Here is a 20,516-nt window from a genome sequence, read left to right as displayed (position 1 = left end):
AAAAGCTCAAAAATTACTTCCTGAAATTTAAAGCTGGAAGCAGCATTAATGCATTCTTCTTCAGTTTTCCTTCACAAATGATCAATGACAAATATTTCATTCAAATCAAAATGACTGCAGAATCGTGTTCTCCTTACTGATTTATACACTGATCCAGAATATGACTAAACATATAAAAAAAGTGATAGAAAGCCTATGAATTTAAGCACTAAAAATTAGCCCATGTCAGGGCAATGAGGGGCTAAGCAAGAGGTTAAAAGGGAACCTCATTGTTATATTTAGCAACTACATTTCCCATAGTGCTTAGTAAGTGGCCGCTGTGCTGGATGACAGCTATCCGGCGCCGAAACACCGATAGACACTCAGACGACAGAGCCATGGCGGCCACGGGTGGAGGGAAAATTAGAAGCAGAAGATATCACATCGCCTCTAAACCTTACGCCAAGAATAAGCAGGTAAAACAAATGAAAGTTTTCGTGGCAAACGTGTTTTTTAAATTCATTACAGGGACTGTAGTGGCAGTATCTCATAGCTCATGTTATTGTTTTGTTGGAGACATTTTACGGCCTGCCATTAGCGCTCGTGGCCTCCACGCGCTGATAGCATGTCCGCGAAATGCTAATGAACTAGCCTTACAGTCTAGTGAACTAGCAAGCTTTCTTATGAGTTAGCCAGATCAGACGGGCTTGACAGGTCAAATCACAGCTCAGTGAGTCGTTTAGAATATGTATCTGGCGTCTGGATAAATAAAGGTCAACATTTAAACTCCCACTACGAATTTAGCCGCTAGCAAAGTTAGCGGAAAGCTAGGAAGTAGATGTGTTAGCTGATGTAGCTAAAGCTAGCTATCAAAGGCGAGAAACGCATTGTTGTCCTCGGTTCTTAAGTCGCCGGCTGAACTGACATTGTTGTTTTGTGTTACATCTCGTCTGTCCAAAGTTATTGGTCGCCTCAATGGGGTTTGATTTGAAGACTATGTTGATCCCCTATCGCAAATCTTTTGGTTAGCTAACTTAGCAAAATCTCGTCCAGTTGTAATGCGCAGGAAGCATTGGCTGGTCGAGGACCCACATGGTTCACCTGCCGGCTTATGTTGGCTTGAAAAACACATCATACATATTACTGGTGACAAGATATGTGTTGGTACATCATGAAAGATCTGTTTACCTATTTTCATCACGTAGAATAATTTGATTAAGTATGAACGAGTTTGTTTACAATAATGTCAGTGAGTCAAATAAATACACGTGTCTTTAATAACAGTGCAGATACTGACAACACTCGTCAGGTATTTTTTTAGGTGAATCTTGTAAGCAATACTTTGATGGAAACTCATTCTTCTTAAACTGATCTAAAATTTTAAGTAAGTGGTAAGTGTTTTGTATCTCACACAATAAGCCATGACGTAGCTTAAGTCTGACATTGGTGATAAGGTAATACAAATTAATGTTGTGATTGTATATTAATTAATAAGATAGAAACTCGCTTTTTTGTATATACTTGTTTTTTTACATGAATACATATTGTTAATCTCTGTCTTCTCCCTTCACTGATACAATGGGGTCAAAAGATTTGAACACAATACATGGTTTAACACTGGTCATTTTCAGCTAGGCATACCTAAAAAGCTGAATATCTTTATAAAAAATGGTGTTTGTGTGTGTATGTATATATATAGAGAGAGGGAGAGAGAGAGAGTCAGCTTTTATAGAAGTGTCTTATTTTATTTTACATATGAAATGTATTATTACCTGAAACGACCTATTACACAGCCCCAGCCAACATTTACCTTGCATTTAGCAGGTTCTCTTTTCATTCCCTGTTGATCAGGTGTTAGGGTACACACTCTTCATGTTTATGTGTACTACTTTTTGTATAGATGCACTGGTCTTCTAGTGTTTTGGTAAATTAAAATCGTCCAGTAGCTTAACTTGATGATCCAGAGAGGGCAATGACAGTCGATCATAGGTTGCTTCTTTACATGACCCTGTCCACAGCAGAAATGCTGTTATATTAAATCCTGAAAATATAGCTTATAAGATCCTAAGTAAACTAGCATTGTGGTGGCTTTTACATTAAAATTACACTGATGTGAGTAGTGGCTTTTCAAGATCACTGGCCCTACCATTGTAATAATTTGTCTTGGAACATTCCTTTTGATAGGGAAAGTATTTTTTTATTATTAACGCTGAAAGCCTTATTGAAAACTAGAGATGCACCGATCCACATTTTTTCCGAGCCAATTTCGATACCTATGTACTGATACTGATTCCAATATTTTTATTATCATAACTAATAGTATTGTTGTTGTTAGGGCTGGGAGATACCTCAAATCAACATCACAATTAATTGAACATTTTACATCGATTACGATTAATGAACTATTATTTTGTTTTTGTTTTTTGCCCTCATAGTTCACTGACATGGTCTCTTCTGTAAATATGCTCAACTATTAAAGCTGGGATATTTTTCTAATGAAAGAGTGAATATCTAATTAACTATTTTGTGCTTATTTATTGAATATTTTGAACTGAATTCAAAGCATCACTTGAAATGAAAACGACACATTTTAGTTTTTAAGTAAAAATTAACTTCTCTAAAACGGTAGAAAATAAATAACTTGCATTTCTTGCACACAGTTTTTCCGCAGTGTTTACATTTGACTTCTTTGTTGGGTGTCGTCTTCCCTAAAGACAAAATGTGTCCAAACGACGGACATTGCTTCCATATTGCGGATTGGACGTGTCGTCATGTGACTCAGCCCTGAAAATAATCGACATGGGCAAGATTACGTCAGTTAGAGGTTCTGAATGTCGGTTTCGATTAATTTCCCAGCCCTAGTTGTTGGTATTATGTTTAAGGCTACACAAAGCTGTAGTAAACCTGGCATTGCATTGTGCTGGCTTTGAATACAAACAGGAAGCAGCAACAACTGTCAGGTTTTCAAATTAAATCTTTTTGAAATAATGGTGACCTAACTCTAAGGCCGGCACACCTTTACATAGTTAATGGATAATATCCAGTAACTCAGCAGCACTCACCCTCAGTACAGTTCTGACCAGTGTCTCACTACTTCACAGAAACATATACAGTGTTCGACCTGATTCTGTCACACTGAAAGTTGTGTGCTTTGTTACTGGGAGCAGAAATGGCATCTCTTTGCAAGAGGGGCCTTTAGCTGATTCAATAATATAATACAGAATTCATTGCTTTTAGTTTGTATGTCGAAAGTCTTAACGGTTTTATTTGAGAATGACTTGAAAACTGTTTATGTATTATTATAAATCATTTTTAAGAATCACAGCACCCTGGGCAATTAATGGAGTTAATTTACGATATTGGCTTCCCAAGATAATGAAACAACAGGTTGTGCTAGTACTTTTTACACTAGCCAGCCACACACATTTGACTTTTTTCCGAGTGGTTTCTTAACTTTAGACTAGTGGGTTAGTCAGTCTGATTAGTCTGTTTAGGTTTCTAGGAAATCAGCTGCTAGGTACATCCTTACTGGAACATATAGATTATCAACAAATTAATCAATTAAGTCTATAATAGGGCTGAAGGTTAACTTTTTTTGCCCATAGCTGTGGTGCTACAAAGGTTTAAAGTCTGTGATGAAAACTTGTTACAGAATAAATTAAATGTCTGTGATCATTCTGTTACATTACTTATTTTTCCCTCTCTTAAAGAGCCCATATTATGCCCTTTTTGGGGTTCGTATTAGGGGTGCAAACGAGTACTCGGGTACCCGAGTAAATAATAATCGGTTACAAAAAAAATGTAATCGATAATCGTTTTGTAGTCCACATTTTTGTAAATGTTTCTTGTTGCATTGTGGGTTCTAGGATAGGCCTAATTCAATACAGAAAAAAAGGAGCACGAGCGCAAAAAGAAAATAGATGACAAAGCGCTGATAAAGGCTCTGTGCTGAAACGCGTCCGTTGTTGATCCGTACGCTGCTACCCTGACAAAAATATCCCTTTAATTAACCCCCTTATGAATTCACAATGAACAAAAAGTCCCAAATAAACGAAATATGCAATATGATCTATGAAAGTTCAGTTCAAATTGTCTTTTTAGTCCACAGAAAAAGAAGGACTTTCACTTCAGTGATTAACGCTTTACTCCGCTAAACCAATGACGTTTGATCATCCAGGACAGAGCAGCATAACTAGATGTTTTCCTATATTTTGGAATTTTAGATGATTATTCTTTTAATAACTACAAAACAGAACAACCTTATAGGGAGAAATAGCTCATAGCGGACGGACGAGCGAGACTGACCGAGTGTGTTATTACGCACAGAGGAGAAAGATGAAACAGACAGACACTTAAATTGTTCACCTGTTCTATTGTAACTTCATTTACCAGAGTAAAGTGTGCTCTACACTGCAGACTGTAGTCTTTGTTAACAGAATGTTGCTGTCAAAACAGCTTCAACGTGCGATGAGTGCGCATTGAGGTCTGCACGTCCGCTCGCCACACTCACTGCTCTAATTATAATAAAGTGTTAAAACGGTCAGAAGATATGTCTGTGTGAAGTTTTATTTGAGGTTTGTTGTCTGTTGAAGTAAGAAATGTCATATTTGAATGTTAATACAAAGACCTCTTAGTAGCTGTCATGCTCTGTGTTGTTCTCCGATGTGCGGACTCGCGCTCTGTGCGTGAGTCCGCGCGGACGCCTGCACATCGGAGAACAATTAATTAATTGCTGTGTCTGATTAAAATGGCTTAAAATAAGCTGTAAAGTCAGAAAAGTAGCTGTCATGTTCTGTGTTTTTCTCTGATGTGCAGACGCGGACTCCACTGCGCATCTCTTTCTCTTTCTCTCTCTCTCTCTCTCTCGTCCGCTTGTTTGTAAACTGAGCACGCTTTATAATAACATAAAGTGTGCATGTGTTGTATTAAGACGTTATGTACAAGAGGTAATCGTGCTTAGGCACGGATAGTCCCGTGTAGTGTGACCGCGGCCAGCAGGGAAATGTCGCTGCGGGGGGGCAATCGTGCTTGGGTACAGCACGGTACGGATGGCCAGTGTGACCGCGCCCTTACTAACAATTATTCAAATCCCGAAGATTCAAATTAATCAATAGATACAGTCGGCATTGCGTCATAGTTGGGGCCTCCCGTGCAGGAAAAGAATCACAGGAAAAAAAAGATACAAAACGATTACTCGAGTACTCGCGAGTAATCGATTAGAGAACATTTTGCATTTCTGCACCCCTAGTTCGTATATTTAATCTATGTACCTACTTTTGTACGTTCACAATAGCTAAAGTCCGAAAAAAGTGTCTTTTTTCATGTACTGCTCCTCCTTGCTCCCTCTACGCTCTGAGTCCGTCAGCTACGCTCTGCTGAGCCCCCACTGTTAGACCCCACGTGGGCCAAGTCTGCTCTGATTGGTCTACTGATCCGCTCTGTCGTTATTGGTCAGTTGCTCAGCGCGCCTCTCGAAAATTTCAACATGAGCTGCTGGGCTTGCCACAACGAGCCAATGGGCTTAGATCAGTGATCTCACAGACAGATCTGACAGATTTTTATCGAGGGGGGCTAGAACCGAGCGTTACATGCAGCTAATGCTACAGCTAACAGAAGGACGTAGAAGAAGCTGCGTTTCTGAGGACTTTGAATTTTTGCACATAGATGTGCCTAAACATGCACAGGACACTTGGAAAACACACTAAAGAGCATATAAAACCAGAAAAGGTATAATATGGGACCTTTAAAAAAGGTCTCTGTGATTGCGATGAGGTAAAATCATTTCTAGCAGACCAATTTTCTAAGTTGTGCAACATACAGCCCTGTATAGACAAAAAATATGAACTGTTTTAGCTTGTATTGGCTGATTAAATTCTTTAATGAGTATACTCAAGTGCCTGAGTTAATGGTTTTCTGTTTTGTCTACCTCTCTTCTGTCTTTGTCAGCAACAGTCGGGGCTTATAAGTCGAGTTACAGACACAGTTAAGAGCATCGTCCCCTCCTGGCTGCAGAAATACTTTAAGAATGAAGATACTCCTGAAGGAGCAGGTACTGGACAGGGGACAGATCAGAACTGTGAGCTGCCTCCACCTCCTCCAAATGGGAGCGAAGAGGGACCTCTTCCTCTTGATGGACGGGACTCCCCAGAGCCAAGCACCAGTAACACAGGTGAGGGTCTCACTAAGTCCCAAAAATAAAAACTGAGTGAGGGAATTAATTTTGGATTAGAACTGAACAATTTCCTCTGCACCGCTTTTCTTACCTGGCTTCTTTTTGTCTTGCACAGAGCCCTCAACGAGCCGAGCCTCTTTAAATTTTCAGGAATATGTGCTCTCTCGACCTCCTCTTAGTCGCTCCCATCTCCACTTTCCCCCGCTGGATGCCTCCTCACCAGTTCTAGGTGCTTCAAACAGCCTCTTTTCTCAACCATCCACCTCCTCAGCCCCTGGACCTTTTTCCACTGGCTTCTCCTTGGTCAAAGAAATCAAGGACAACCTCTCACAGCATGAAGATGATAACATCTCCACCACAAGCGGCTTCTCATCCCGCGCCTCTGACAAAGGTAAAGGCTTTTTTCTTTATTTGCATATTGAGATATTTTTTTTCTCTTGTGACATACCTGGATATATACAGAATGAGATGAAAGGTGCAACAGTTAAGATATAACAAATAAATAATAAAGGGACAAATCAGAGTGATGTGCAACTTTCCACAATGTATATCAGATCACGTTCGTTGTAAGAGATGGACGATTAACAGATGGCAGTAAACTTGATGAAATAAGATTTTTTGTGTAAAATTTGCTCACTTTGTAGTTGCATACGTAGATCTTACTTGAATGGTTTTCAAGTGACCAACCGAAATTCTCAATAATTTATTTAAGAGTATGAAGCTAATTTGGCTTAAAAATATGATGTTTTCTTTTGCACAATGCAATCGTGGTGAAAGCATGGATATATCATTAAGCTTGAACAAGTATCTTAGACATTGCAGTCCATGCATTTTGTTGTACATCCCTTTCTTGTATTTTAGTTATTTCCGCAACAATTGTTTCTCAATTTTAAATAAATTTCTTCTAACCCCCTTTCAGCCTTTTCTGGTGCCTCTTGGTTGGTTTCAAATGTGTGATCCTTAAAAAAAGGCAAAACCAACAAAATATCTTGAAGGATGTTTGTTCTTTAGTTGCAAATACAGCAGAATCAAACATACTTATTACAAAATAGTGATCTTGAAGAGGGTTTGAAGCTTAGTTTATTTATCAATAATTACATTTTATATCTGACAAATCCTTAATAAAACCCCACTTTAAAAAACACTTATGTTGTTGAACCCCTTTTTATTATGAGAGAATTATCAGGAAATGTGATGTTTTCACTGTAAGCGTAACACATTCTGCAGGAGAGATACAAACTTCACAGATGCAGTTACAAGCTACATATTGAGAACACAGAGTGACTTATAGAAACCTCATTCTCTGATCAAATGCACATCGCTTTAGTGGTGTCTTATTTTTGTCTCTTTTTACAGATGTCCCTACTTCTAAAACGGCATCACTTCCCCAACTTTGGTCCCCTGAGACAGACAGAACAAGCTCAGGGTCTCATCCTGCCCAGTCCAGTCTAAAGAGGCCTGCTTTTAACCTGTCTGTATTTGGAACTTCTTCCAATGTGAGTATATTTGTGTCTATCCATCAATACTCAGATTAAGAGCAAATCTCATCGTCCTACCTTTTTGTGAGCTAATAGTACTGTGCCTTTTAGATGAGTGACCCACTTGGATTTAAAACATCTCTCTTGAACTTGTTTTTGGGGATGCATGTAGGCCACAGCCTTTTCACATTTTGTTCTTATCAATTCTTCATAGCTCTAGCTCAAGTTTTTACTCAAAATTGTTTTTTTCTCCTTGACAAACTATCAGGAAAATCGAAGTTACTGTCAGTCTGCCAGACAGTTCCCAATATGTTGCATTCATCTTTACTTGTATGATAAACATGCTAGCGTGTACTCTTCATGAGCGTGGCAGCATGCCAGTCACCACACCTCACCAACTCATAATAGCCAATCTGCTTTAGTGTGCATTCAGACTGAGATTTATACCCGGTAAAACAATAAATAAAACTATTAAAACAATCTTCAAAGCCACGTTTCAAGTCTGAGCTCGCTACGTTACATACTGTCATTGTTTCAGGCAACTTTTCAGTGAATTAAAAACAAGATTACTGCAACGAATGCAGGATTAATATGCAGCTTTGTTCATGACAGTGTCTTTCTTTGCTACTAAAAACTATTTAATTGTTTCCTGCTTGAAAAAAACCCCAATTTAATTTCCATTAGTTGTAGTAATGCACCGAGCCGATCGTAGCATCGGGTATCTGTCCAATACTGTCTAAAATAGCTCAATTGCGTATCTATGATGATGGGAATGCATCACAGGGTACATTATAGACTTAACATCTTGACAATTGAAGGGTAAACAGTTCTACTTGACCAGTCACTGACGGAGGGAGAGAGAGAAAGACAGTCAAGAGTTTTTATCATTCAGTAAAAGTTTACAAAATTATTTAAACTCTCTGGAGATTTATTATAAAAGGCTTTTAATTCAACAGTATATCGTCTAATCCTATAGTGTGATAAAACTCAAGTCCAGTTCTGTAACCTTTGGTTGTACAAAAGTTTGCTCATTTAAATTTGTTACCAGCCCACCCTTATTTGACAAAGAGGCTTAATTCTCTTTTACAATAACTCACTACCTGTTAACATTTGGGTAGGCAAACTCACAAAAATGTAAAATACTGTTAATATCAGTGTATATGATAAAAACAAGTGGCATTGAAATGTGTTTGTTTTTTTCCCTGCGCTCTGCCTACCCTTTTTAAGAAAGTATGAGAAAGCTTCTCAGGAGAGTAAATCGCTGTAAAAACTACAAGCTTTCCAACAGATACCCGGAGCTATGACGTCAGCGCACAGCGCTACAGGCTAAAAGCTAACGTTGCTTTACACATGAATAATTCCCAGCCTATTCCTCACAGAGGAATATAGGTTATTCATTTATATATTTATAACAGTACTCAGTATTCGCAAATACCCAAAGCAAAGGTATTGGATCAGTACCAGAACCCTAAAAGATTGGATCAGAACATCACATTCACTAATTAGAAGTAAAATGATGTGATAATGCTAAGCCCCAGTTTGATTTGAACCTCTCTCTTCCAGTCAACATTCAACAGTACAGCGCTAAACTCCAGCCATCTTGGAGATTCACCCTTCTACCCTGGGAAGACAACGTACGGTGGGGCAGCGGCAGTCAGGAGCTCTCGCACGCGTCCAGGGACACCTTACCAGGTAAGCTATTGAGAGCCATATAGACTAGAGAACTATGTTTACATTTTGATTAATCACGTTGTTAAAGTAGCACACTTGGTTTAAAACAAGTTTGATTCACGTTTCTGCACTTTAAGTGTTCTGGCTGGTTTGGTTTCAATAAAATCAAAAACAATTGTTCACTTTTTTATCATATAGGTTTAACAAACAAACTGGTGTCTGGCTGAACAATAACAGAAATGTTGTTTTGTATATATTTGATATTTAAGAGTTTGTTGTTTCCACCTGTCTCTGTTCCAACCAAGTTCCTCCCTGGTTTTTTTTGCAAGAAAGAGGCAACTGTGTGGAAGTAAATAGCTATATTGTTCCCTGTTTTATCTGAACTTCACTGACACTGATGGAGGGGAATTTACTAATGTTATGAATGTAACTGGAGAATAAGTTACAGTGGTGCATCACAGTTGATCGTGGATCTGATGGGATCACATTCCACAAATTGGGCCGCATGTGATCCACGGATTGATTGAAAATGTATCAATATGGTGTGAAAGAAATGTTCTGCTGCTACATCTTTGTGCAGAATCTCAGTGATAACAAGGCAGCGTTTAAGTAGTGTGTGTAGGCACCATAAAGATGGGCTGTACAAATTGGCAGAATATTAAGTCTTTTAGAATATATTTTTAAGGAGTTTTTTTGTGGACTTTGTCAATGCACAGTTTGACTCATGGCTAGCTGAGGTGTAGAAGAGTGAAGTTAAAAGTATCTTCTTTTTTCTTTTGGCTGCTCTAAAAAAAAATCTGTGGATTGTGAGATTTGTGATCCATTGCACCTCTACTAACTTAGCTCACTTTGTCTTTAGGCCCCTGTGAGAAGAATGATCAAGGCAAAGCCTGCTGGTGCTCAGCCTTGTGGGGTGACCAGTGCCACAGCCAGACGCATTCTGCAGTCCTTGGAACGCATGTCGAGCCCACTGGCTGTGAGTAAACACACACACACTCTTCTTTTACAGATGCATTTATTGTCAAAGTGTAGTAGTGGTCAGACATTTGATTTTTTGCGAATAACATGATAATATAAACTTTATCTCATAAGTTGTCAACAATGTCCCTGTTTAATCATCATAATTACCTTTTTTTTTTTTTTTTTTTAAACATGTTTTTCCTTCCACAGGATGCCAGGAGAATTCCAGCCGCTGCCTCATCCCCGCTTTCAGCAGTAAGATTTATTTATCTAATTAAAAAGATTGTATTCATTTTATTGCAGTAACATATTTATGAATACAATGAGAAAAACACTTAGATTAAATCATTTGAAACCTCACTGAGGATTTTGACAGTATTCAGCTTTTTTTTTTAATTTCTTTGCAGTCAATGGATGGTACAAATCTTGATTCGTCACTTTTCCAGTCCAAAAAGAAACGGGTAAGAGATTTTGAAAAGATTGTGACAATCTCTTATGTAATAAACATTTAGATTTTGTTTCTACAGTTAGTCTAGGGTTTTATTTTTGTTATAACGAACCACGTGTCCCTGAATGACCCAAATCTTGTGTTTGCACATCGGCCAAACAACTTCACTTGTGTCTTCTGTCCAGTGTTCTTTACGCACAGAAGCCTTTGCGATAGGAACAGAGACATCTTTCTACAAACCCAACACTTGTGTGGGTTTGTCCTCCTGTCATTTTCTGTCCCACTTTCTCTTGACCTTCTAACACCTGTTAACACAATTCTCTTCGGCTGGGACACAACTGTTCTCCACTGTATGCCATGTACTTGTGAGCAAGCTTGGCTAGAGATGTATAGAGTGTGTGTGAAGATTATGGCACTGTGACATTGTGCCAGCTCTGGACTGGACTTGACCTCGGTAATGACTGTCAGGCCTTTCCAACTGTGGCAGCTGCCGTGTAACCCTAACAATGGTTTATTGACTTGTTCAGGTCCAAAACAGGAAAGCCCACTATCTGGTGGCTGGCTGGTATTGATATTTGGATTGACTATGTGTTGGCTGATGGTTATTAATCTCACAAACAAAAATCCTGATTTAGGCCCATCAGAATTGTGTGTTTAAATAGTTCCATGTAGCCATTTTATTTTTTATTATTTTATTTTTCAGTAATTGTTGACCCTGTTAGGGCCTCGAGGAAAACACTGATATACATTTTCTTCTGGAAATAGTGTAATATAAAAGTTCAGCATCGTGGAGACTAAAACTATATCAAATGAGCCAAGAACGAGACAAAGAATTTAGCACAGCCACCATCATTAATTTTGATTCTTACCTTGTCTGCATGTTTTGCTCCTCTCTCTACATCTTAGATGGATTCCTCCCTCCCACCGGTGCAGAAACTGATGGTCCCTGCTGCAGCATCGGTGTCAGGAAACCGCTCTGTGTCATTTAGGCCGACTTTGACTCCGGGAGGATTGAGCAGAGCTGTGGAAAGTATCCCAAGAGAAACGGTTAGAAAATCTGTTCTGCATATTTACACACCATGGCATTGTTTTGTCTCATGTCAAAGACAGTTTGATATAAACTTTACACGCTGTTTTGTTCACTTAGCCAACCAGACAATCACCACAGCTACCTGAATCAACCTCAGGACCATCTCAAAGGTAAAACATTTTTATTTAATTTGTGTTTCTTACTGTGTGGAATAGTTTCCATGGGAATACATTTTTCTAAAATATGCTAACTATGTTTTTTCCAAATAACAAAGCGAGGCATTAAAGCCAAATCAAAACATTCTTTGATAACATCAAGTTTTTTTGTTGTTCTTGTTTGGATGCTTGACTTCTATCAGTAAATACCTTGTTTCATGCACTCACCTTTTCCTGTCTGCACTTTTACCTCTAGCACAATAGGTTACAGTGTGCCAGCCTATCCCCTGTCCAGCACCCCCGCAGCCTCTAGTGCAAGCTCTGGAGGGGGCAAGATAAAGAGGGAGAGGACTTCAACACGTCCTTCCTCTAAACGCCCTGAAGATGACGAGGTAAGGGATAGTACTTTATTTTTGTTCATTATTTCTTTAAGATTGATGTTGTTGTTTTCCTGGATTTATTCCATTGAAGAAACAGATGTAACACTTTTTATAACAGGGTCATGTTAATCCTACTCTCAGATTTGGCTGAGATAACAGTTATAAATCCTGTCCAAAATCACGCCTGCATTTTGAAACCATCGAGGGATTTATCTTGTATCACCATAAGGTGGAAATATAAACTAGTATAAAGAGAAGCATTTAATGTATTTTATTTAAAAGTATGGAATGTGTTCTAACTTGAATTTAGGCTCCCAAAGATACTCAAGCTGGTTTTCTTCTTTAAGGTTGCTGAGGTACCAGACCTTCCATCAATTTCACTTCCCATCAGCATTTCCGCCTTGCCCACCTTTAGCTTTACCTCCCCTCTTCCACCTTCCACCACATCCACTACCATCAGCATTGTCCCCAATGTCACACCTGTAACTCCCACTAAGGAAACAAATAAGGTTAGTTACAAAATGTAATTTAAAAAAAAAAGATACAATTACTAAAATAATGGTTGAGGAAATTCCTGAAGCATTTTACTGATTGTCCTGTCCTCCCAGGAGCCACAGATGGCCTCGACTCCTCCATGTGTACCTTTCACATTTTCCTCCCCTATTGTCAAAGCAACTGCTGCTAGTCCTCCATCCTTTTCCCCCTCCGTAAGTAAAAGTCTTCTTTAAAAAATGTTTTTAATGGTTTAATATCAAACTTTTTAAAACCAGTAAACTAATCTTAATTATATGCTTCTTCTGTTTGTAGGCTGGATTCACTTTCAGTGCACCTGTAGCAAAGTTAGGTCCCTCCATGTCAAATGGGAATCTGTCCACTCCTATAGCAGCAGCAGGTAAGAGTTGTCTAGCAGTTGCTATGATGCTTTTCATTTGCCACCCTGAAGAAAAGTGGAATTAAAGTTTGATCATTTACGTTTCATGTTTTGACAGCAAAGCAAGCAATTAGTAAAAGCACAGAAGACTTTGAAGGACCCTTCAAACCAGCCAAGACCCTGAAGCAGGGCAGTGTGCTGGATCTTCTGAAAGCGCCTGGTTAGTGTTGTTGACTCATTACTGCAGTTTTTGTTTTACATTGTCCTGTTTACAAGGTTGTTAACGGTTTGAATCCTTTATTTATCTGTCAAGGCTTTGCCTCTCCCATTTCTCGGACTTCCCCAAACCTAGACGACACCCTGCAGCAGTCCTCCACACTGTCGACTGCCCCCTCCCTCACATCAACCACCACGACCACCTCCTCCCTTCCTCCTTCTACAGGGTTAGGGGATTTATTCAAAACCCCGCCAGGCTGGAGCTGTGATGTCTGCTTGGTGCAGAACAAACTCTCAGACACAAAGTGTGTTTGCTGTGCGGCCCCACAGCCCATTTCCTCTTCTTCCAAATCTATGGACTCTAAACCGTCAACTGCCATTTCAGTAGAGCTGGAGAGCAGCAGCGTGAACACGACCTCCACCACTACAACCACCACAGGTTTTGGCACGATGTTTTCCAAACCTGCAGGAACTTGGGACTGTGATACATGTCTTGTTATGAACAAACCTGATGCAGTAAAGTGTGTTGCCTGTGAAACGGCCAAACCTGGGACAGGCCTCAAACCTTCACTGACTCTTCCTTCTGCCTTCTCAGCTGTTAAGACTGCATCCACCCCCACAGCCTCTGTTTCTACAGGGTTTATTGGATTTGGAGACAAGTTCAAAAAACCAGAGGGTGCGTGGGATTGTGAGACATGTTGTGTACAAAACAAAGCAGAGGACACAAAGTGTGTGGCTTGTGCAGGCGCTAAACCAGGTAAAGATATCAATACCATAATTGTTTTTTAAACTATCAACACACAAAAAAACAATTCCTGGTTTGTTTGTTTTTCAAATGAGTCCATTAAATGTCACATTGACTGAACAGCTATGACAGATTTAAGTTTAATAATGCGTTTTCTTTTCTCACCCACACAACTGGGGTATCCACAGGATCTTCAGCAGGAGCCTCTTCCTCAGCTAGCAGTGCTCCAGTGTTTGGGCTTGGAGATGCATTCAAGAAGCCAGAGGGCGCCTGGGATTGTGATGTCTGTCTTGTACAGAATAAGGCTGCTGATGTGCAGTGTGTTGCCTGTCAGGCAGCCAAACCTGGAGCCCAAGTGGAGCCCAAAGGTAACAAAAAAAAGCTACTTTAGGTTTTTGCAACAGAATGTGAGAAATAAATCACTTTAAGGCTAAGTGTTATTTAAACTTTGTAAAACAATTAGAATCCCCTCTTAGCAATGATGCAACAAGTGTCTGGGGGTTAATTGATGTATTCAGTTTATAATTAAGGTATTCTGTCGTTTTTGGGTGGATAGAATATGAATTTCTCTTACATGGCATGCTGTTAAAGCTTTTGGTCAGCATTAAATAAAATAGTGAAAATATTCATATCAAAGTCCTTCAAAACATTAGGTTTTGGCTTAAAAGGGAAAACAATCACCTAATCTACACTTTTCACTGTTTTATGTATTAATTTATTTTGTTATCTTTTGATTCTTTTTAGCTTTTGGTTCAGCCTTTGGCTCATCGAATTCTGGAGGTATTAAGTTTGGCACATCAGACAATACCTCTGGATCCGGATCTGGAGGTTTCAAATTTGGAGGCTCGTTTTCAGATTCCTCTTCATCCTCAGGTGGATTCAAATTTGGAAGCTCCACATCAGAAACCACTTCAAAAGACACTACTGCTACATCAGGGTTCAAATTTGGCACCTCATCTGAGGACTTTAAATTTGGAGCAGCTTCCAGTGATGACACTAAGTCAAACCCTGAACCTGCGGCAAGCTGGTCTAAGTTTGGAACCAGCGGTGGGATAGTGTTTGGAACTGGATCATCTAACACGGAGAGTAACTCCTCCAAGGGTGGCTTCTCTTTTGGACTGCCAAAACCTGAAGAGAAAACATCTGAAACTGCCACTTCATCCTCTGTTAGTTTCACTCCTCCTGTTTCCTCTCAAGAAAAGAGTGAAACTGTGGCATCATCAAACATTACATCAACAGACACCAATTCATCCACATCCACAACTAAAACCACTGGCTCCGTCTTTGGGAGATTAGGTGTGCCCACTTTGGCGACCACCACCTCTACCACCACACCACAAGGGGTCTCTACGTTTGGTTCATTGCAGCCAGACAAACAGCAAGCTGCACCAACATTTAATTTTGGGAAGCAAGAGGAAAAGAAGGAAGTTGTTGCCTCGGTTCCCTCTGGCTTCACCTTCGGTGCTGCCAGTAAAGATGAAGACGCTGCTCCAGCCACAGCCTCTACAGGAGGCTTTTCCTTCAGCAAGCCTAGTGCACTTGCACAACAGCCTCCTCCTGCATATACTTTTGGAAAGCCGGCAGACAAGAGTGCCACTGGTGAGAGAACATTTTGACACTTACTTTGCTTGCCAACTGCACACGACCAATTAATCTGTTTCATCAATAAGGCAACTTACAGTGCACCAAGCATTAATGATTATAAAATGTGTCCTCATAAGCTTGGTCCAGCCCACCTATGGCAAGCAGTTTTAACATTGAAATGAAGCAAACCCAACAATTCACTTATTTTAGATACCCTCAACAGCATTTAATTACATTTGTTCACACATTCTTACAAGTATTTCAAGACATCTAAAACTTTATTTCTCTTTATTTCCCGATGTCCACTATGACATTCATCTGCAGGAGAATTTTACTAGGAAAACCACATAATTTTATGTAACAACCATCCACTTCTTACTCATAATTTGAATTCCAGATATCCATCAATCCTGATGGGTGCACCGATCAACCGGAATGTAAACAGACCGGGGTTGGTGTCCGGCTGGTCCTCACAAATATAGCCATTTCTTTGATCTCAGATATGCACACCGTTTTAATGCTATGCGCATGGTGACACAAAAACTAACACAGCAGACACACACACACACACACACACACACACACACACACACACATGCAGAGATGGTTACAGTTATTCAAAAATGTAACCTTAAACTGTTAATCTGTAAACAAAGAAAATGTAGACCATGATGACATGTCTGTTTAAACTTTTGATTCTTCCTATCATACTGTGAGATCACACTGTGGTTAACAAGCTTCAGGGTTTTTACTAAGCCAAACGAGAGCGTTGTTATCAGATAACATTACTGTTTATGTTGAGTGGAAGAAATAACAGGAAAATTAAGGTAAAAAAACAACATTATAATTTTTATATTTAGATGTACATCCATGAAGTACAAATCGTAGGTTGAAGTTCAACCAATTGTGCAGACACCAAAAACTTGAGAGGAAGAAATTGACAGTTTGAAACCTTTTTCTGCATTTTTGGGAAAGTAATCAAAACTGAAGGAGCAGATGCCGATTCTGTTTTATCTTGATGCTACAAAATGATTTGATCACACTAATGATTTATTAAAACTCAGTAGCTTCTTGCGGTATCACCTAACAGATCATGGCCCTTGTACTTCAAACTCCACAGTACTAGTTTGCAATTTAAATTATTCAAATATTTACTTCTATATACCGTATCTTTTTATACAATAAATCTATTTTTATGTTTTTATTCCTGACTGCTCATTTATTTTCTGTACTATAGTCGACATCATTAACATTTTTTTCTCCTCACAGATTCTTCTGCTGCTCCAAAACCAGCGTTTCCTTTTATGGCTAATAATCCAACCAACAGCACGGACTCCACCACCCTGTCCTCCTCCAGCCCAACACAGAGTTTGTTCAGCAGTGCCACCACCACCAGCAGCAGCAGCTCCACTCAGGCTCCAGCTCCCTCTGCTGCTCCCAGCACTTTCATGTTTGGTCAGCCTGCTGTGACCTCCACAGACGGTCCTCCTGCTAAAGCATCCTTCGTCTTTGGCCAGAGTCAGGACAGCCAACCGCCAGCCCCATCAGCTGCTCCAGTGACTTCTACTCCAGCCCCTGCCCCGGCTCAGCCCTTCATATTTGGTGCTCCTCCTGCTGCTGCTCCATCCTTCGGTTTTGGAGCACCAGTGCCCTCTGCTGATTCATCTTCAGGTCTGTATTTGTTGGTGGTGGTTGTTTCATATAATAAGCATGTGTATTATGCTTTCTTTTGGGAATGAGTGACATTTAAGTTTTATTGACTCTTTTAAAATTCTCTATTCATTTTGTGATCCTCTCTGTTTCGCTGACAGCTCCATCAGCAGCTTCCTCCCCTTTTGTATTCAGCTCAGCCCCCTCTGCTGGATTTGGGGCCAACCAGACCCCTTCATTCGGCTCATCATTCGGATCCCCTTTCACAGCCACACCTACCCAGACCCTTGCCTTTGGAGCCAAACCCAACTCTGGCCCCGTCTTTGGACAGCAGGCCAATTCCACACCTGTATTTGGAGCAACTACAAATTCTGCACCAGGTAAGTGGCTGGAACAGTTTAGTTTATTTTTGTTTCATCTTGCTTATGATACTGAGTTTTATTTTCATGAGCAAATGGAGGTTGAGTTAAAACAAACAAATGTGCATATTCTTATTAGGTGGAGGCTTTCAGTTTGGAGGAGCTAGCGCATTCGGATCCACAAATGCCGCCGCAGGTGTGTTTACTTTTGGAGGGTCAGCAGCCTCTCCTGGCCCAGCTCCCAACCCATCCATCGCACCCCAGGCAGGAGCAACCGGAGGTGGATTCAACTTTGCACAACCGCCCGCATTCAATATTGGGTATGTTGCATCTTCTAAGCAAATGCACAAGGTGGTGTATTCTCAACATGTGCATGGCAAAACATTTGTGTTCAGTGTCTTCAAACTGAGCAAAAATAAAAATACACTGTTAAATACCAAACACTGATATTGGACATACACAACAACAGTAAATTCTAAGAATGTTAACCTTGACTTGTCCTGCTTTAGTTTTGTTGTTCACTCTGTTTGACTGACAGTTGTGTTTTACTTTTGGATGATTTTATCTTCCAGGGCAACAAAAGCCTTTCCAGCCTCTCCTGCTGGACAGCAAGCGATTGCCGGGCGCAAGATCAAGACAGCTGTGCGGCGCAGGAAGTAGAGGCCTGTGGACCCGACTTTAAAGTAGACTTGACTTTGACTGACTTGTTTCCCCCACTGAAGGCTGAATGATGTCCCAAAAGGTCTTCACTTGACAACTGGACACTGAAATGACGAGGAATATGTGAAGAAGGGCCAAGGCTTGGGGCCACTGAGGTCTGGCTGGACTCGGGGGTGGGAGGGTGGGAGAGTTTGGGCTGATTATTCAGAGGTTTTCACATGTAGACTGCAGCTATTAATGTGTGAGACCACCCCACAGGACTTCCCCTGAAAAAAAACTGTAGACTAAACAAAGACACTGACTAACAAAACAACAATCAAGCAAGGACCCCTGCTGATTAACAAGCAAGACAGTCATATCTATATTTTCAACTACGGCAAATGTCTGCTAGACTGAGGCATGACTTTTTGTAATAAAATTACAAAGGCAAAAACTGCAAATCTAAAGAGTTGTGCGTGTACACAAAATCGTATTAATTAGTATGGGTGATCAGGTTATGTGCTGTGTTATGCAGAGAGGTAGTGAGAGCTGTGCGGCTCATCTCCAGCGGTTACTCTGAAATGTTTTAGACGTCTCCTCTTACAGGATTCAAGAAGCCGCTGGAGAAGCAGCCATGGTGTCAGTGCAGTGTGCTGTATGTACAGGAATGAGCGTGTAATCTTTGTGATGAATGCTGCGTGCTTGTTTTTTTCCCTCATTATGTACAGACTTGAGGTGTGTTTGGTTTCTTTGTACATATTGAGGTTGTGTGTAGGTGTGCGTATGTAAACAGTTATCACCTGGGCTGCTAGCAAGCGCAACTGCAGGTGAGCAAGCAAATGAATGTTCAAAACAAAAACAAGGGGAGGATGGAAGGAAGGCAGGGTTGGGAGAAGAGGAAACGTATCCATGCACTGTGGAGGATGGACCGGGCCGGAGGCTTACGCCATCATTTAACTCCTTTAGGACTTTGTAAATGAATATTTTCAAAACCTCTGTTTCATGTTTGATTCTTTGACCTCTCTGGTTCGCTCTACTGCTTTGCTTTTTGTGCCCTCCTGTCTCCTCTCTCTTTCGCTCTTCCTGAGCCCTTAGGCTCTCCCCTTATATCTCTCTGCCTCTCTCTCTCTTTCTCTCTCTCTCTTAATTGGCCTTTGAATATTATTATAAAAACCTGTAAATAGTGATGTTTTCATTTTTTAATCTGTGAAGTTTTTGTGTTACCAACTCCGCATTCAGCATTTTTGTCTTTAGAATTTATTATGTAAATTCCTATATTCAAAGTTGCCCGAATCCATTTAAAAGGAGCTTAAATGCAAATTGGAGAGCCTTTAATAACTAAAGGTATATTGGCTTTTCTGATCCACTTTTGTTTGGACCAAAACCAGTATTGTACAAAGTATTAAGTATATATTTTTCTATTGCGTGTTTAAATGGACGAGGGTGACTTTGGATGTTAAGGAAGTCAGTTTAATTTTAAAGCCATGATTATTACTGGATGAGTGATAAAATTAAAACCATGGGTAATTACCATCAATAAAACTATATAAAAATATGTCTGTTGATGTTTTCATTCAGAATGTAATGTGAAATTAATCAAAAAATGAACAGGATGTCTTACTCTAAACTTTATAGGTATCTGTTGGAATATAATAAAGTTTTTGTTGTTTCCTTATCTAGGATTTTAAGATTTACAATAAAAACATAATTTCTGAAGTTATTTCAATCTATACATTAAGCGTGGAGTAGCAGAGAGAATAACTCCCATGATGCCCCGCCAGCCTCGACGTCATGCTTTGTTAATGTTGTGATTGAGAGCCCCCTGGCGGCGGGTTTTACATATTGTGCGTTTAAAAGCTACAATGTTTTTTCTGTGATCATATCAGTGGTAACCTGCAGGCTGCAGCTTGTTTAATTTATTTACTGTGTACACTCATTAACTTCGGACTGATGCTTTCATCAGTCTTTTTTATCGTAGGTTTATATATATATATAGCCTTCCCAGACACTCTTTCTCTCGTGTTTTTTTCTTGTAGTAGGCTATGTGGTTAATTTCGAAGCATTACTTGAAAGATTTTGCCGATTACATGCAGATAAATGGCTGACGATCTTTTCTGATAACATTGTATATCATTAGTCGATTTTCTACCTCTCAAACCTAAAAAAAGTATTGAAAAAC

The 20,516-nt window shown here is 39.9% G+C and overlaps 1 protein-coding gene across 2 annotated transcripts; it reads left to right on the top strand.

Moving 5' to 3' along the window:
* The first annotated feature begins 326 nt into the window (after positions 1–326).
* nup153 (nucleoporin 153) lies at positions 327–19,892 on the top strand. Of its 2 annotated transcripts, none has more exons than XM_061058830.1 (22): positions 327–455; positions 5,926–6,148; positions 6,267–6,542; positions 7,508–7,647; positions 9,193–9,321; positions 10,160–10,276; positions 10,471–10,515; positions 10,668–10,721; positions 11,615–11,755; positions 11,856–11,908; positions 12,150–12,285; positions 12,621–12,782; positions 12,882–12,980; positions 13,081–13,165; positions 13,263–13,364; positions 13,458–14,117; positions 14,294–14,473; positions 14,850–15,704; positions 16,959–17,360; positions 17,501–17,719; positions 17,838–18,018; positions 18,271–19,892. In XM_061058830.1, the coding sequence occupies exons 1-22, from the start codon at positions 327–329 to the stop codon at positions 18,356–18,358; spliced, it is 4,476 nt and encodes a 1,491-aa protein (XP_060914813.1). In that variant the 3' UTR covers positions 18,359–19,892. The 2 variants fall into 2 exon arrangements, with proteins under 2 accessions (XP_060914813.1, XP_060914814.1); XM_061058831.1 differs by having other exon boundaries at positions 336–455; positions 5,932–6,148.
* The last annotated feature ends 624 nt before the right edge of the window (positions 19,893–20,516 follow it).

Source organism: Labrus mixtus, chromosome 16 (genome assembly GCF_963584025.1).
Source record: "Labrus mixtus chromosome 16, fLabMix1.1, whole genome shotgun sequence".
NCBI classification, from domain to species: Eukaryota; Metazoa; Chordata; class Actinopteri; order Labriformes; family Labridae; genus Labrus; species Labrus mixtus.
The sequence above is the reverse complement of the archived record's forward strand: the minus strand, read 5'-3'. Positions and strand labels throughout refer to the sequence as shown.

Bases quoted from the DNA above. Each gene is read 5' to 3' on its own strand.
- nup153 (XM_061058830.1), top strand. From the start codon at position 327: ATGACAGCTATCCGGCGCCGAAACACCGATAGACACTCAGACGACAGA. The intron at 6,543-7,507 runs GTAAAGGCTTTT...CTCTTTTTACAG, and splicing joins ATCCCGCGCCTCTGACAAAG to ATGTCCCTACTTCTAAAACG. The intron at 12,783-12,881 runs GTTAGTTACAAA...CTGTCCTCCCAG, and splicing joins CCACTAAGGAAACAAATAAG to GAGCCACAGATGGCCTCGAC.